This window comes from Gobio gobio, assembly GCF_949357685.1.
Source record: "Gobio gobio genome assembly, chromosome: 9".
NCBI lineage: Eukaryota > Metazoa > Chordata > Actinopteri > Cypriniformes > Gobionidae > Gobio > Gobio gobio.
Genome location: NC_137115.1, coordinates 30,216,468 through 30,235,412, shown reverse-complemented (window position 1 = coordinate 30,235,412; position 18,945 = coordinate 30,216,468). Strand labels below are relative to the sequence as shown.

Genomic DNA, 18,945 nt, shown 5'->3' with positions numbered 1-18,945 from the left:
GATACAAGTGCTGTAGTAATCTGTCCTTTTATATCCCTCCTCCTTCTCCCCTTCATTGAAGAAAAATCGTGTTCAACGTGCAGGCATGTGACGTTATAAATGCACGTAATGAAAGTTAGTAGACTTAAATAGACGTAGGCCTACATTTTTACAAACAATAGCACAAGCAGATATGGAGAGGAAAGAGGGAGGAGAGGCACCTAATTTAATTAAAAAAATATTTTTGTAATGTATTTAAAACTACAGGCTATTATAAAAAAACAAGTCTACTAATAATAACAGTAGGTATGATTCAAATTTATTTTATTTTAAATATGTGGCTATATTGCAGCGCTGTAGTGCTTGTGTCCCAATGTGCACACTATCCATCCTAAATAGTGTGACATTAGTAATTTTCAGTACTATTTAGGGCAGATAGTGTGCACAATGAGATGCAGGGCTTGTCTTTTTCACGGTTTGCAGTGTGTGTGTTGTTCACTACTTACTGCCCCTAATATGTGTGCACTAACTCCGACTATGGGTTACCATAATTGGCCTCCATGTCACTCTTTACTCTTCAAACCTCTTCTGTTCACAGCTGATCGGAGGATATTGTGTGTCCTTTATTGCAATTTGATGATTTTTGGAAAATCACATCTGTTTTTGCTTTTCAAACTCTGAGAGGTTTCAGTTTAATATGTTGCAGGCTCATTTATTGATAAAAAAATTATTTATTATAAATAATATTGATGATAATAAATTATATAATAATATTGGGCTTGTTTTGGGCTTGTTTTTGAAGCTGCGGTTGCTTATTTGTCTCGCGAGAGTTGGCAACACTGATGGACCTGTGTTCACTTCTCATCAGTTCTCTCAGCATGTCTCAGTTCAGGGTGAACTGTTACAGCATATACTTCAGGTTATTAGTTTATTTCGAGGGGCTGTCACTCATGTCAGAAAGTTAGTAACTTTAGTAAAGTATGGATCAGCGCTGACTCGAGACGCGAACCGTTTAGAACGATTCAGTCCGATTTGGTGAACTGGTTCGGTTCACTAAAAAGAACCGATTCAAAAGAATGATTCATTCGCGAACCGGACATCACGGAGACGGAGCGATTGCTAACAAAGTTATTTATAGTATCTTACTGAGTTATGAGAGCGCTGTCTGTCAGCGCGAGTTTATTGTGTTTGTATCTGAGAGTTCTGAATAAACACGAGTCCCAGTCACACCGAGTCCGTCTTCATCATTATTCTACCAACTTTGTAACACATGCAATGTACCATTACAGCGAGATGAACGAGTTAGTAAGTGTTGAGTATAGCATTATTTCTAGATATGTTCCAATCATATGAAAAGCGTCAGTGACGCGCATTGAGTAACTTACACAGCGCAAACAAAGACACAACAGCAGTAATCGAATGTAATCCAGTTTATTGTGGGGAAAGCTGGCTAGCCTAGCCCAGATATGCTCACGCTTACCCTCCTTCTGCTTAATCTCACGCCGCGTTTGGTGCCTCCGCTGTGGGCCAGATGCAGTACTGGGGGTCGGGGATGTTGAAGCCCGAGCTTCGGCGTGTGTGAGGTTTATCTCTAAAGATGTGGCTCTGCCGGTGTTGAGCAGAAAAGACTGTATGCACATTTTAGAACAGATAGATGCGACGAGGACGTACAAAAACACTGACTCACAAGATAGAAAACACGAAAACACCTTTCTGTCTGGAGAGAGAGAAGCCGCAGTGTGTGCACGAATAATAAATAATTAGCTACACATAAGAAATCAATGATCACAGATCAGAAGGAACTGAAAAAAGACTTCTGTTTTCATTTGTACTAGGGCTGTGCAATTAATCGAATTTCGATTTCGATTTCGATTTTGCCTCCCAACGATCACCAAAATAGTACAATCGAGAAAAAACGATTATTTTGCCATGTTCAGTTTTGCAAGAACGCTCTTATTTTGTCTTGCGTTCTGAATGAAACGCGCACGCGCTCATCCGCCCCTCCCGAAGCCACAATCTCTCTCAGGTCGCGAGTCTCGTGACTCGTGTGCATATCATCCGCTGGAATTTAAAAACTCTGCGCGAGTAAAGATGGCAGAAGGAGGGCAGTTACAGCAGCGTTTGGTGAGCAAAAAAGGCAAAACCAACTCCGTTGTCTGGGAACAGTTTGGCTTCGAGGAATCAGACGACGAGCAGAAACATGCTACGTGCAAGATTTGCTACATGGTAGTGGCTGCAACGCAAGGAAACACCACGAATTTGTTTAACCACTTGAAAATTAAACAGAGTGACCTATGACAATCTAATAAAGAAACAAAAACTGACGAGAGCAGGGGTGCCGTGTAAACGTCCTTTTTTCCCCTCATATTTTTCAAATAATTCTCACTTTGTAAACTTTGTTCAATGCATGCGAGTGCTGCCGTATGTTTGAATATGACCAGTCGTTTTCGCCGTCATAACCCGGGTTTAGTGCCAGAAGACGCGAATGAGAAGTTGCGCGCGTTGTGAGAAAATGTGTCTCTGTGCGCTCATCCGAGAGCGCGCACACGTCTCTCAGCGCGCAAATATTGAGTTCTCTTTCAAGTCTTGCTCTTGAACGGACAAACTCACACAAAACGTATGTCAACATGTCCATCTTGATGAGTATCCTAGCAGACATAGTCTGTATATGCCTTAAGTGAACTTTATACAGTCGATAAAGACGACGCATATCCGATCATTAGGTCTTAAAGAGGCAGTAGCCTTTACTGCTGTCTGTTTAATGTCAAACAACAAAAGACAAGGACATCACTCACCGCTCTTGATTGAATAGCTTTTGTAAGTTTAATAGGATTAATCTTTAATATATGCACTCAAATATGCAATGTTATTTTACATTTGATACATTTCTGTACCTGAAAACTAATGTTAGACGTACCTGAAAAGCATATCTAGCCGAACCATATTGTTGATCTTATTTATTTGTGGTTATTTTTACGTGAATACTTTTATACTTTGATTTGAATATGTTATATTATTTATTTTAATAGTTCAAAAAGTACAACAAATGTTACAATTTCAATTGAATTGTTGAAAGGTGTATTTTTAATAAATGCAACACATTCCCAAAGTCTTGTGAAATAATCGTGTTACATAATCGTGATTTCAATATTGACCAAAATAATCGTGATTATGATTTTTTCCATAATCGAGCAGCCCTAATTTGTACATCCAAACACTGAGAAACTGCCAGCGTTCACTCGTTCACAAGTAAAGATCTCTCGCGTTTGCATGGGCGTGCCTGATTCTCTGGGTGGAGGAAAGGGAGGTAACCGTTCCTGCTTGGACGTCAAACCAGGAGACTTCAGGATTGGCTAGTCTGGCCTGTCATTTTCTCAAAGGCAGAGAGAGACAGCCAGAACTCGGTTTTACACCGATCAACATTTCTATCCACTTGGGGTCAATATTCAGGCTAGGGGAACTCATATTAATGTTGAAAAACCTCATAAAATGAAAATTTATAATAAATATATTAAATATATTTATGCCATGGGAACTTTAAATATATTTATATCTATAAATATATTCTATATCAATTTAGTGCATTTAAAATGTATTACAGTTAAAATTCAAATCATGTACATGTGCTTTACATCAAAATAAGTGCACTTTAAAGCACATCAAAAGATTATGAAAACATTTAAAATGCACTTTAAATTAAAACTTGACATTAATACGTTTTTTCTAATTATTTTTTATTGTTACAAAGGGCACTTTTTACTGTTAAACAACACTCTTTTTAAGGACACTTAAGTGGACTTTTATTTCATTAAAGGGGGGGGGGGTGAAATGCTGTTTCATGCATACTGAGTTTTTTACACTGTTAAAGACTTGGATTCCCATGCTTAACACGGACAAAGAGAAAAAAAAAAGAAAAAAAAGTTTGACGTTTCAAGGAGTATTTCTGTGCCAAAATTACCCCTTCCGGTTTCTCACAAGTTTCGGAAAGTTTTTTTTTTCGAGTACAATGGAGTTGTGCAAATGTTTTTGTTTGTTCACTGCATTTCGGCGACGATCGTTTTATAAACAAGGCCCGGTTCAACTCCGGATTTGTAGCTCGTCTAGTGCTGAAAGATGGAGCGGTCCCAGTGATTAAGGTCACGGTCGTGCGTTGGAAGCAGACAGTGAGTAAAACTGCTTCAAATGTCTTTGATTTGTTAGCCATCGACGTGTAAGTGCACCTCAAGTAAACAACATGACGTGCAAAACCGTTCCGCTTGCTACTGCTAACTTTAAGTCGCATACAATAGTCCATAAACCAAATCATGTCCTCATAAACCATGAGTAAACACACACAAATGTTTTAAAACTCGCGCATGACAAGCCACTAAGCAAATATATACAGTTACAGTAATTGTTACACACCACATAGAGACGTCCTGCTGTAGTTGCTGCTGCTGCTCCTGTTTCAGCCTCCGGATCAGATTCTGGATCATATATGTGTGGTTGAATCTGATTGATAGTCATGGTTTATTTAGGATAATGTTTTATTTTCCACGTTTAAGGATGTCACAGCTTTCAGACGCTCTCAATGCAATAGCTGCGCGTGCTCGTGGCTGTTTAGCTCCGCCCACACGATACGCCTCCAGCCACTCTGTTTTTTCCGGAAAGACTCTGTACAGCGTATCTTTCTTTTATATATGTGATAAAACTAAAGACTTTTCGGAGATCTGAAGGATGCAATACTACTCTATAGGTACTCAAGATTGACATGAGATTGACTGAAACTGAGTGTCTCACCCCCCCTTTAATATTAATATATGCAAGTTTGCACATTCAATACAATTAATCTCACTTCTTTTTCACAACGGTTTGGCTGTTTGCATTTTACAGTTACACCATCTCTCTTTTTTCCAGATGAAGCTGTAAGAATCTCATTTGTTGGCAATTTAGAATCGCATAACATATGGATTTCATCTATATTTATTTTCCAGAATGATCTCAGCTATGTTGTTGTGTGTTATATTAGTGCTATTTTCCAAGTCAAGCATCTTACGATTTACTTCTTCCTTGTTTTTTGATTTGTTTTGTTTTTTTAAATTTCCTTGAAATAGGAATGTGGAATGCTTTCCTTCTCTTTTTCTATTATAGATAGTGAAATGCTGCCTGAACTCTGTGATAATCTGCAAATAGACATTGAGTCTGGTACAGGTAGTGATGTCAGCCTGTCAATCAAATGAGTGGAATTCTACACTGATGACGTTATTTCTCACTGTGTCAATTTACATTATCAGTATCAACATGGGTGCCACCAGCTTGTGTTTACTACAGTAAACAATAGAACTTTTCCAGTAACACGCTATTTTATTTTTCTTGTGCATGATACCCGATTCGATTTGTTTGAGACCCTTTGCTGCATTTTACATTACTTGCACAACTTTACCATCATATTATTTTTATAGTTATTGACCCCTTAGGTAGCTTCAGTGTACATGGTCATGGGTAGCTTCATTGTCAACAATCAAAATTGTAGCTCTCCCAACACAGAGTAAACAACAAACAAAGCTAAATATAGACATAATCCAATACGTATGACACAATCATGTATTTAATGGCGAAAACAGCTATCGTTATGCTATCTATAGCGGTTATGAATAGTCAAATCTCTTGTGCATGGGAGCAGATAATAGCCATTTTGTAGGTATTTGTCCAGAATGGTCGTTGGCAACTGTTATTTAGGTATGACATCAAGGGCCTTATTTTGAACAGGCAGATGTTTCATCTCAGAGAATAATTGGTTTTCCTCTGTTTTTCTCAGCAGAAACCGCAGTAGAATGATGCACATGGCCCATAATCATGTTTGCGCCTCAGTGACCTCGTCTTTTAACAGCAAACGGTCCACAACAGGAACATGAGACCTGTTCCAAACAAGGAACAAAACACTTCATTTACCACTAAAATCTCTTTAACACTGATTAAAAGCTTTTAGCAAATGTTAAATCATTCTTACTGGTTTTTGAAAAACAGTTCCTCCCGATGATGTCTATTATCCAGGTTCAAAAACAATTTCATATATTCAGTATATATATATATTTAAAAAATATTGCAGACATCAATATTAAAATCAGATAAACTATGTTAGTTTAAAACCTTTTGGCAATAGTTATATATACAGTATATATGGCACCCGCATCACCAGAGGAAAATTGCTAAAATTATGACTGTTTTCACACAGGTTTCCAGAAAAAAATTTTTTTTTGTCTGCAATTGGTCTGATGAACAGATAGTCCCGTCCAAATTTCGATGTTGCCTGATCGAGATCCTCAAACAGAGTGATGTTTTGATAGCGTCACAGTGTTTACAGTTCCCCGGAGGATTCAACCAATGAATGGCTCCCTTATAGCGCTTCAGTGTTAGGGGTGTGAAACGATTCGTTTCACGATTCAGCAGAAAACCACAGTAGAATAATGCACATCCCTTGCTTTTCCCTGCTCACTATATCATAGCTCTAGATGTTCATTTTGTTCATAAGCAACATCAAATGAAGCCCAAAACAGCTTTATGAGCAGAAACTCCCTTTTGTCTGATGAGGTTTTTATTCGGTGTAATGGTGTCCCTCTTTGGACGCTGTAATTGTTGCATAACGTTCCTCAACCTTGGTGACAGAGGGATTGTTGTGGTGACTGGCCGCAGCACGTGGTTGGCACGTATTTTGAAACATGCAAGACATACAACATAACATGCTGTTAGCAGCTGGAAGCAAACGGTGGTCAGTTCATTTGAAGGAACAGAGAAACGGAGGAATGGAAAAGGAGGGTAGGAAAATGGAAAGTGTCTTGCTATTAAAATCTCAGGCTATATTTGTCAGCATCATCAGGCTGATGGGTATTTGAAGAAAGACTGTTGTGTTGAACTTTCAGAGTGTGAACAGGAAGTGACACGTGGTGGTATGGCACGTGTCAGCGCCGTAACTTGCTGACAGCTCACGTGGCGTGAATTCTTTCATGTTTATATTTTTATGTATTTTAAGTGATGTTTGCTAAAGCGTGTGACAGTGTTACCATTGCTAATACACTACTAGTATACAATTACTCAGTAAGGATGCATTCAGTTAATTTAATGCAGACTTTTGTGTGACAGAAATGTTTTGTTCAATGTAAATTTCAAATAAATGCTGTTCTTTTGAACTTTCCACTCATCAAAGAACCGTGCATCACAGTTTCCACAAAATAAGCAGCTGCACAATAGTTTTAACGCTGATCAATATATAACTGTTTCTTTAGCAGCAAATCAGCATATTAGAATGATTTCTGAAGGATCATGTGACACTGGTTGCTGAAAATGCAGTTTTGCCATCACAGGAATATATTACATTTTAAAATGTCTTCAAATAGAAAACAGTTATTTTAAATTGCTTAATACTGTTCACAATATTACAATATTACTGATTTTTTTACAGAGCCCAAACTTTTGAAAGGTGTACATAAGGGCATATTTAAAATTGAAATTGCCATAATTTACTAACCCGCTTGTCATTTTAAATCTCTATGACTTTAATCCCTTGAAAACAAAAGAATATATTTTTTTCTCTGCCTTTTATTTTGGCCATTCATTGAGTCAAGTTGTGTCCTACATTTTTCAAAAATAATCATTTGTTTTCTGCAAAAGAAAGCAAATAATACAGGGTTGAACTAACATGAGGATGAGTAAATGATGACACAATTGTCCTTTTTGTGTAAACTATCCCTTTAAATATTAAAATGTATGCTACAGACATGAACGATGCCTCAAATTGTGCAGTTTGTTGAAAAGTGCAGTGATTTCTAAGACTAATTATAACCTGGTGGATGATTAAACAATAATAAATGCCACATACTTACATTAATGAAGTGACTCCATATCTAGACTTGAAGGTGAACTTGTTTGACTTGGGCTAGTAAATAACCTAGCAACTCTTAGCAAATGCATCATAGTAGCACAGACAAGCAATGCCATCTAGTTTTATTATATATTTAAAGATATCTAAGCTCAGCTGAGACAAAACTGTCCCACTTTTCTCTCGGGCAGCATCATTACTGATTCATAGCTTGGGTGATATTAGATGTGGTGTGTTTTTTTTTTGTTTTGTTTTGTGGTTGAGGTTAGTCAGCAAAATTGATCCCTTTTGAATTGCATTTTGATGCCTGTCTCTATTTATTTAGCTGTAGCTAATCGATACTACTGAAAGCTTAACAAGAATGTGTCAAGCGATGGCTAGACTGTGGTTTCTAGTCTGAACGTCCATGGAATAAAACCTTACTCTTATAAAACTGGACTCTCGCTTGTCTTGTATTATGGCTTGATTCCGGGATGGAGCGACATGCTGGCAGGCCTTGAGCTGCAAAATGCCTTGCTTCCAAAAGTCAGTCCAGGGCAACTTCTTCATCGTTTCCAATTTGTAAGATGACAGATCCTAAAATGGATAATTCTAGGTGATTGTTTTATGTTTGTTGTTGTTTTATTTACTTTATGCCGTTTTTCATGCGCTTCCAAAGCCACGGAACGGGGAACCGGACAGTATGGCGATAGAGCTGCAAGAACTGTAATTACTGTTCGTCGGGACTTTATTGCTTTTTAATGAAAGAGCTAAATTTAAGCAGGCATGAGGCACGTCTGACTGGTAGCTGATCCTGAAATGTGAAGGAAAGCCATTTCTGTGTGGTGGTTTGTGGGTGGGCGGCCAGGGCGGAGGACGAGGTGGGGGTTTGTTCATTCTTTGAACATTTCTCCCAAAAAGCCCTGTCATCAAGAAGGGCGACTGAATGCTTGTTTCTAAAATTGTAAACTCATTTGTTTGTTGCATTCATTCATTCATTTGCATGTTGAAACATTGGGGATTTTTTTTTTTTAGAAGTATGAGTTTAACTAGTCTTGATTTAAGCTTTCCCCACCGGATTGGGGTGAGACTACTTATATTTAGCAAGAATGTGGCAGGTTGTTCTCCAAACCAATATAAGGTGATTCCGGATGCCAAATGCCTTTCCTTCACTGAAAAAGCTGCTTTGATCTTACACTGAATTAATATTTTCCTTATTTCATGGGAAAGAAAGTTATGGAATTTAGTGGTTGAAAATAATGATGTACAGACCCTAATTTTAGTTGGGTAAAGTCAAGTAATTTTTATTTATAGTGCTCTATACAGTACAGGTTGGCGACATCTGAAATCGCATACTTCCCTACTATTTAGTAGGCTAAAAACAGTATGTGACAAAAAAAAAGTATGTCCGAATATACTGTACTCATAAAAGATGAGGCCACGGGAGAGGATTTGTGAATGGAGGTGACAAGATGCAAATGACGCTGGTAGGTCACATGATAATGACAACATGGCGAATGTAGTACGTCCAGATTACATTCATACTTTATAGAACATACTTTTTTTATCTGTCGTGAAGTAATTACTTATTCGAAAATAAGTACCTACTCAAGAGAGTATGCGATTTCGGATGCAGTCAATGTTTCAAAGCAGCTTCACAGTCATAAACAGGAAAATAACAGAATCAATGATGCAAACGTAATCAAATATTAAACAAATTCATATTCTGCTGTAATATAGTATCTCTAACAGGACAATAGTATTATTATTTAGCTCGAGTTAGTTCAGTTGTATCCTTAACCTGGAGTGTTGTGGCCTTCTTTGCATAATAATTTTCACCGTTAGTGTAGGTATTGAACATTTACAGCATTCATGTGCTAAAACCAGTGGCAGCACAGACTAGCGTGGGCCAAAATGTCGAAGCTTGCAGACGGACACGTGCTGTCTGAGCTCAGCTATTCTGTTTTTATTTATTCATGTTTTATATACCTCACTTGGGTAAGTTGGGTTTAGAAAACGTTTACTTAGAAAAAAAATCCTCTCCACCACAATGTGTAAATCACCAGTAAACTCATGTGATTGGAGGATTGTGGTAATGGAGGCGGGGCCTCTTTCGGGTGGTGGGAGGAGCCGTGGTTTTGAGTGGCAGTATAAGGAATGACAGCGTTATGCAGACAGGTACAGTGGGACAGTGAGCAGGCGTCGTCATAGTGAGCAGAGCATCCTCAGGTGTAACCAGGGCAACAGAGCACAGCAACACTGGGGTAAGTGCAGGGCTGTCAGTCAGCACCTGTGTGTGTGTTCTGATGCCATGGCAAGGAAATCAAAGCAGCACAGTTGTTTGGTTGTGTTAGAATGATGTTTTTTGCATCTGCTTTGGAACTGGATAATGAAGGTGATTTTAGAAATGTTGAAAGTTTTGGTTAATTTTAAATAAGTAACATTTTTATTGAGATTTAGTATATTTTTGTATTTTCTTTACAACAAATTAGTTGAAAAGAATGTCTTGTTATCTTGCACAATTTTGCTTTTCATGTAAATTTGTTGTTTTTAATGTTTTTTCACTCCAAAAACAATTCGTAAAAAAACAGGGCACAATGTACTGTGTTAATATTAAGGAATTTTCTGTATTGATTTTTCACAGATTTTTTACCCGTATTTTGAATTACGCATTTTGTTGTGTTTTAGGGGTAAATGAAATATGTATATATACACAAACTTTTATGTTAGATGCGATTAATCATGATTAATCAATTTGACCATCATTCATTAAGCAGTTCTTATGATGTCTTCAAAACTATCGATGAATAAAATGAATAAACATTGTTCTTTCAAAGCTTAGCAAATTTAATAGAAATCTCTAAACTGAAGAAATTATTTACTTATAATTAATATTAAGATAACTTTTGATTTCACACTCAAGCAACTTGTTGAGATCTCTTTTTAAACTCTAGAGAAGACATGATAGTTTACTGGTTGTTTCCTTTGAAACAGAATATGAGAAGCAAGAGATTTCAGCTAAAGTTTCCATTTGATATCCAGTTAATTTCATCTGAGGAGAGGAGGGTCTGAGAACCACAGCAGGCATTTCATGCTCTGGTGTAGGTCTTGATGTTTGTATGAGAGCTTAGGCTTTTTGAGTTATCTAAAAACAGTGATGATATAGTTCAGTATATCTTCATGACCTTCTCATCAGAGAATCATTTTTTCTCTCTTGCTCTAGTAGATCCAGTAAGTGGTTTCTGGCCTGACTGAGCATATTTGGTCTAAAAATAGGCCAAGAAAAGCAGTGCTGCCCCAAACCACAGGCCTGCTTTAGTTCAGCTGACTATTTTTATCATGCTTTAGCTTATAGATCACTCTTCTGTACGCATACAAACCCATGATGTGTCCATCACAAGAGAGTCTAAGTGCTGTTTACCTGTCTCTGGCATCGTGAGGTTTTGGTGGTTTTTGCTGACGCTGATGATGTTATATTTGCTGCATGTGTCATTGAGTTCCTGTCATCTGTCATGTCTTTTTTTTTTTCAGATTACATGAGTATAGAAGAATATTTTGAAGAAGATGAAGAACCACCTTTACTGCTCTGCCCCTGTCTGTCTGATTGTAAGTATGCTCATTAATGTGACTGTGTGTGTGCGATTACTGCAGTGTGCTAAAGTCTACAGTGATGAATGAGGGCTATTACAATGAGGTTTCTCTCAGAACACTTTGTCTCTTCTCACACTTCTCTGAATGTTCCTTCCTTCACTGCACGGAGAACCTGCAATGTAGCCAATGAAGAACATCCCATTCTGTACTAAAAAGTAGACTATAAATGGCTCCACCATACCATGCTACAATAAGACAATTCACTACCGGCAAACCCAATGTTTAAACTAGTGGAAAGAAAACATCCAAAATACACATTTAAGTATTTTTTAATACACATCTGTAGATTTGGGTTTTTTTCTCCTGCACTGAGACAGAAATCTCTACTTCAGCAGCTTTACATACACCAAACTTCACAGATTTATTGCTTTTTATATTCTGAAGGTTTTACAGAAGGGTTTGTTCATATATCATTCACCTGATTTATATAAGTTTTTTTTCTGGCTGTTGACCGTATTTTCTGATTTATAGAGTAATAAAAAGAGATAACCAAAATCTGCTCTGTAGAAACCTTTAACCTTTCTGTTTAGGAATTGTATGCAAATTTCACATGTATTTATTTAATCAGATAATACCTTATTTACATATTCACACTTGTAATGCAAAACAGATACAGTTTGTCCTGTGAATAATCAACAGGGGAAAGTATGTTGATTCACTCGTAGTCTTGCCTCAAACTACACTTTACTAATCCTGTATTTTACCCACTTTATTATACTAATATTCATGCAACATTTAGTTCTGGCTTGATTCTTACAGGCAGGTTTGTTTGTGTGTTTTTAACACCGATTGTTCTCTTTTGTGTCTCTATGTAGCTGCTGGAGTTATGGGGGACATTAGCGGCGCAGTGTCGGTGGGAGGACGGGTGTGTGTGTTCACTCTGTCCAGCCGGACAGGAGCCCACCACGGTGAGAGATAACAACTCCAAAACACTCACACACTCACATTCACATGTCCCTGTCCCAGTATGACCACAGAACCTAAAATGTTTTGTCTGTGAATCTCATGAATAGGAAGGAATTTATATTTTGCATAAATATATTTAGACATTATTTGCATTGTGTTGTTTTATTTTCATTATATTATTATTTGTTATTGAGAGACGAAACAGTTTGTCCTTTCACACAATTTGTGATTATATCATCTGAGTGGTGTGTGTTTGTTTCTTTAAGGCTTGTGGGGAAGTTGAGGATCCAGGTGAAGCCGGATTGTGCCGGACTTGCCCAGCAGGCACCTTCTCTGATAACCGTGACACTGAGCCGTGCCGCCCACATATCTCCTGCAGTGGACTCAACCGCTGGATCTCGACCGCACCGACCTCACACTCTGACGCTGTGTGTGGAGGATGCCTTCCCGGGTAAAGAAAAAATTATTATTATTTTGTCCGTTTGATTCCAGTCATCGTCTCCAGCATTGCGTCACTTTGGTGTCCTAGCAGATATGTTTTCATAGGCTCACAAAATTTCCAAAATAGAATAAAACGGAAAGTGTAGAGTGGGGTGTATTTATGAACTGACCTATTTTGCAGGTTTCACCCTGCTGCTAAACGGAAGTCCTCCACCCTCCACGCCTGCGTCAGGAGTAAGTGTTTTTAGCATTTCATACATCAATGTTTAATCATTTCACAAACAAAAAAGTACAAAGAAGAAATATGTTCAAATATCGTGACAACAAATTAAGATTTAATTTCCTTTTTTTATAAACTTTCTCTCTCGTTTTAGTTCAATTCTGTCCACAAATTAAGAAAATGCATTCTCATGACTTACTAATTCGTTCCCTTGTTTTAGTAAATCATGGCAATGTTGTACTAATTAGTTTAAACAATATATATATATTTATTATATATATATATATATAATTCATATGTATTTGTATAGTGCTTTTCATAATGCATATCGTTTCAAAGCAGCTTTACAGAAAATGCATGCGGCTACATTACAATTTAGAGTGATTTGTTATCAGAGGTGACTGTGTCCAAGTTATGGATTTCAGAAATGTACATATACAAACACAATATAAATTATAATACATATATACACAATACAACAACAAAATATATATGTTTTATATTATTTATGCTATTTAGTTAAAAAAAAACCTTTATTACAGTAATATATATATATATATATATACACACATTGAATGAGTGTATGTATATATATATATATATATATATATATATATATATATATATATATATATATATATATATATATATATATATACTCATCCAATCAGAATTCAGAGTTGGAATCTTCTGTTTTATAAGTAGCCTAATTATGTCATGTGTTCAATGTACAGAGCCATACAGCCGGCAGAGACGTAACGTTGTTCGGAGCACCCCTAACAGGTCTGGAGTGGGAGGTGCAAACTCCACCAACATTCATAATCAAGAGGAGAAGAGCACAGAGTATGCTGTGTTTGCACTAGTGCCCATCTTCTGTGTGATGGGGCTGCTGGGAATTTTCATCTGCAACCTGCTCAAGAAGAAGGGCTTCCGCTGCAACGCAGAGAAAGAGGGCATTGACGCAGAAGCTGCCACTCCGCAGAAAGAAGGTACAATACACAGTCGTGCACAGCAAAGGAAGCAGTTATTAGATCACTATGTGTGTTCATAAATATGTGGATTTAGAAAGAGCTAGGTAATTTAAAAGATTACATCTGAAGTTTGGAATTGATCAGTAATTGTTTTTATTTTGTTTGTTTGAAAGAAATACTTCTATTCAGCAAGGATGTATCAAATTGATAAAAAAGTTTAAAAAAAAGGCATGTATAATCTTACAAAAGATTTATTTTTCAAATACATACGGTTCTTTTGAACTTTCTATTCAAGTATCCTGAAAAAAAATGTATCACAGTTTCCTCAACAAAATATGAAGCAGCGATTTATGTGCTCACACTGTGCGGTCCGATCATTGAGCACGACTTGTCTGCTCACACTGTACGAGTGAAATATGCGCGATAAAACCCCTGTGCCTATTTGCGATGATAGACCATGGTGTAGGCTATTATAGAGAGATAGCCTATCAAATGCATCAACTCGATATCAAGAGGATTTAGCATTTCCAATTTATGTATAAAAATGATTATTATTATCAACGCATAACCGACACGCTACATAATAAAATAATTGATAGATTAGCTTACTCATTATACCACATAGCTTACGATGGTTGGAAAGACTTAGATTATCCATTTTACAACACGAACTGGAGGCATGCAACAGTTTGATAAATTGCTGCTATTTGATAACTGCCTACAGAACTTAAAGATCTCCCTCTTTTTGTTTTCTTTCTTGCTGCATTAAAGATGAAATGGTTCAACTTGAAGTTCTTATTCACCCACAAGTGATGGGAAATAGGGCAATCAGTTCGTAGCTCTGCTTCAGCTGTGCGATAACCTCACGAGGGGCGACCAGAATTTCTGACATGCCAGGAATTCCTCCGATTGCCGATCGGGAGAGGTTTGTCGCCACTCGTTTCCCTCTGTTCACTGCACGAATACCTCACGACAAACGACGCACGATAAAGCTGAAAATCGTCCCGACCCAAAAAACCACAAATTCAGAATTTGGCTCGAAATTGGACGAAAATCGCAGTGTATGCCCAGCTTTAGTGAACACAAGATACTTATTTTAGAAACATTAAAAAATGACAAACCCCAAACTTTTCAGTTGTAGTGTACTTCAGAATTACTTATATTATGTACATACCAAAAAGAGTCATAATTTAGTTTTCAGTTTTATGACCATGTTCCATCATTGGAACATTGGAACAATGTTCCAAACATTTTTTTTGTACTGAATAGGCATTGTTGATGTACTGTAGGTGGTCATTTATTCAAATGGATTCATTTAATGTCAGAAAAGTTGTGGAAGTTTAGAATGAGTTGTTTTTGCAGTTCTTTCTGGACTGCGGAGGATGTTTTATGAACTCCCTTATCTGAAAGCCAAGTATACAACCATATTAATGATGCAGCCAGCCAGCTCATCTTGATATGCAGCTGCTGTCCTCAAACTCAGGTCACCTCACCTGAGTTTGATTTCTAAAATAAGTAGCAACAAAGGCCCAATTGTTAAACTGAAACCACCTCCTTAGAGGGAAACTAAATCAAATCACAGTACAAAATAAGAACACAGTGTTTTCATATCCTTTGTATGCTTGTGAATCAGTGGGTGGAGCCGCAGCTGTTGTGATGAGCTCAGCGTTTCATCTACAGTTACGCTAGCATTTGATAATTCAGGTTCTGCCTGTAAAGCAGGAAAGTCTCCAGGAAAGGAATAAATAACACAATAATCACAGCATGGTTTACAGCTGAAAAAGCAGAGCAGCAAAGCTGGATTTGGGGTTTTGCTCAGGATGTCAGTGACCTATTGTTTGTGTTTAGGCTGATGTTAAAGTCGGCATGAAATGGGAGTTGCGATAGATTTTTCTTTGCTATTGTGATTTGTATACAGTATGTGTGAAACGACTTCTCAAACAAGAACAAATGTTGGGCGGAATTATATTTTTTTGACCATGGGAAATTTATTGGATGTTTGATTGCTATAGACCAATTTAGAGCAGACGTCACAGTCACATCACTTGCAGCTGCGCGCGCATAGTGGTGGCAGAAAAATAGTGGTAACACGTGGAGGAAAATGGGCAAAATCCACAGAATAAGAAAAAAATGTTTTGTTGTGCCTTTGTATGTCCGAATCGGAATCCAGTCTTAGAATTCAGATAGAATTCCGTTGTTGAAGACATTTGAAACTAAACGCAGACGTTTATGTTGCAACTCACAGACTGAACTGATGAAACCTGCAATGAGAAATTGCTATTTTAACCGAGGAACCGGGACATGTGAGGAAGTCGCCTGTCGATTGCGTCATATCTGCTTTACCCTCGGTTTCCGGTTTTATTCTGCAGAAACGCTTTACTCTTATTGCAGTGTGAACAAGTGTCATAGCAGCCGCCGAGCGAACACACAGAGTAACGTCATAACATCATTTTCAACACACTCAGATGTATCTAATATGATAAACAGAGCTGCGTTACCTCATACTCATGACCGGAAAACAGGAAGTGGCACCGGCGACTGTGTCAGAATAAAAGTCCCGCCACTCTTCTCATTAACAATCGCTCCAGCGGCCTTGCTCAGCTCCACAACACTCGGTCCTGCTCTGCTTCATACTACAGTAACATTAATAATCGCATCCATGAACATGATTTCTGCCCGAGTCCTATCCCAATTCTTTTCCACCGGCTGTGAGGTGAAGACCACATGTCCCAAGATTCTGCGCTTAAACGTGGCGTCATCAAACTACGCCTTTGTTTTGAACAGGCGACCTCTAGTGGACGGAAAAGTTACATAGTGCAGCTTTAAAGCATGAATTTGATGTAAACAATAAGTCTACATTACATTCACATATGCAGTTCATAGGGGACATACATACATAGCAGTTACAGCATAAAATAACATTTAAACCTATAACATTTTACATAGATAACTTTTAAACCTGGCCTATAGCCTTTTTATGTCACAATTCTTAACTCTTTTTCTTGCATTTGCGTGTTTATATATCCCAGTTCGTACTTAATAACTTGTAATTGTGAGTTTATATCACAATTCTGATCAGTCAGAATTGTGGGATATGAACCTGCAATTTTGAGGAAAATAGACAGAATAACAAGTATATCTCACAATTATGTTTATCCTTCTAAGAATTCTGAGATATAAACTCGGATTTGCAAAAAAAACGTCAGAATTGTAAGATATAAACTCGAAATGTACTTCTTTTATTCTTTTATTCCGTGGCTTCCACAGATTGCTACTGCAGAACTGTCATTTTCTGCCACCAGGTAGGCTCCGCCCACAAAAAAACATCATCGCTGTTCGCAAACACAAAATAGGTCTATTGGTCGATCTCATGTGAGTGACAGGTTGTCCCGCCCTCGCGCCAGTAAACGCGCCATCACAGAAGAGAGAGATATTACTCAAAGAGGGTTATACTGACGTTATTTTGATTAAAAGATTATGACGGCACATGAATTTAAAAAAATTGTATGATAATAATGCACGGATAAATCATTTATAATGAATACTGCAATACTATTCCATAAAAAACGAATGATCAATCTTGATTTAATGATGACTTTAATCATCATGCAAAGTAGAATTGTATACGAAAATGTGAGAGAATTATTGCTTTATAAAATAGCAGCACCATCTGTATGATAAAAGACATTTTTATGTTTCTTTGCTTGTGCAAAACTCAATGCGTGTAGTGTAGTGGGTGGTTGCCGGGGCGTTGCTATGTGGTTGCTAAAGCATTCTCTCCGTTCTTCATCTATCTTTGAGCAGCATGACACTCCCTCTGTATCTTCTTTCCGTAGATCAATAATTCAGTCTGTTCTCTGCTTGTAGTTGCTCTCTAACTGCTGTCACTACACTGTTCACTACTTCTGATGTGGTCAGTGTCAACTCTACATCTGATTCACGTTGACCTAAGCGAACACTTAAACTACTAAAAACTTCCAGGCCACCAAGTGAAGCCTCTATTTTAAGTGTTCTTACATACTAGAAAATAGCCTACTGGGTAACATTGTGCTCCATTTATGTAAGAAGCATTGGGAACATGGTGCACATGAGGTGAACATGAGGTGATTAATAATGAAAGTCTTGGCTCAATTGGAGTTTGAAAGATCCAGGATTCATAGAGCAGGTGATGACATCCAGATGAAGAGGATGGAGGAGGTCCCTGGGGTGTAATGGGATCGAAATCGCTTGACAAAGTGAAGACGTTTGCAGCCAGAATGCAGCATTCAATCCACTGTTGTTATGTCAGTGTTGCCAGTTGACGGTGCATTCCCAAATGAAATGTCTTTTCTTGGCACGTTTTTGTTGCGGCAACGATTACATAAGCACTTTGCTGTCAAGATGCTAAAGAGCACTTCTACCTTGACCAGCATTTCAATAATTCAGTGTAACAGTAATCTAATAAATAGCGATTACACATTTCCGCTGTGAGATGAATCAGCAGGAGCTCTAATAGATGTCTGAGCATTCGTTTATCAGCTTTGCTCTGTACGAAAGGTTTGGTGCACTGCAGTATGAACTTATAGTTGATTTAGGCCATTTTCTTTTAGTATAATGTGTGTATTATGCTTTTTCCATCGATGACTTCTGTTGTTCTTAGATACCCATGCATTAGTACAAGCATCATAGGTCTACCGTACAATAATGACAGAGCTAAAAATAGCCTTTTTATGGCTCTCCGCAAGTTTGAAACTAGATTGAAGCCATTAGATGAGACAGTTCTGCAATATGTCAAGTTTAGCAGATATTGATTTTGTTGTCTACAACAGATAGATAAACACACAGAGAGAACATCAGAGCCTCACTAACTAATCAGCTGTGGGCTACAAAGTATAAGATTTTGCACTGGTAATTTTAGAATAGCAAAATTATATATTACACACAGTATGATATATTGGTATGCT

The 18,945-nt window shown here is 37.6% G+C and overlaps 1 protein-coding gene across 4 annotated transcripts in view; it reads left to right on the top strand.

Annotated features, from left to right (window-relative positions):
* relt (RELT TNF receptor) overlaps positions 1–18,945 on the top strand; it is a 37,634-nt gene that overhangs the window by 9,456 nt on the left and 9,233 nt on the right. The window contains exons 1-6 of one of the 4 annotated variants that reach the window (XM_079825311.1): positions 6,740–6,774; positions 11,345–11,419; positions 12,280–12,372; positions 12,637–12,821; positions 12,993–13,045; positions 13,766–14,020. In XM_079825311.1, the coding sequence (XP_079681437.1) occupies positions 11,378–11,419; positions 12,280–12,372; positions 12,637–12,821; positions 12,993–13,045; positions 13,766–14,020 (628 nt within the window). In that variant the 5' untranslated portion in view covers positions 6,740–6,774; positions 11,345–11,377. Of the gene's footprint in view, positions 1–6,739; positions 6,775–9,989; positions 10,078–11,185; positions 11,254–11,344; positions 11,420–12,279; positions 12,373–12,636; positions 12,822–12,992; positions 13,046–13,765; positions 14,021–18,945 lie in introns of those variants that run through there. The other 3 variants (XM_079825309.1, XM_079825310.1, XM_079825308.1) reach the window with 3 other exon arrangements.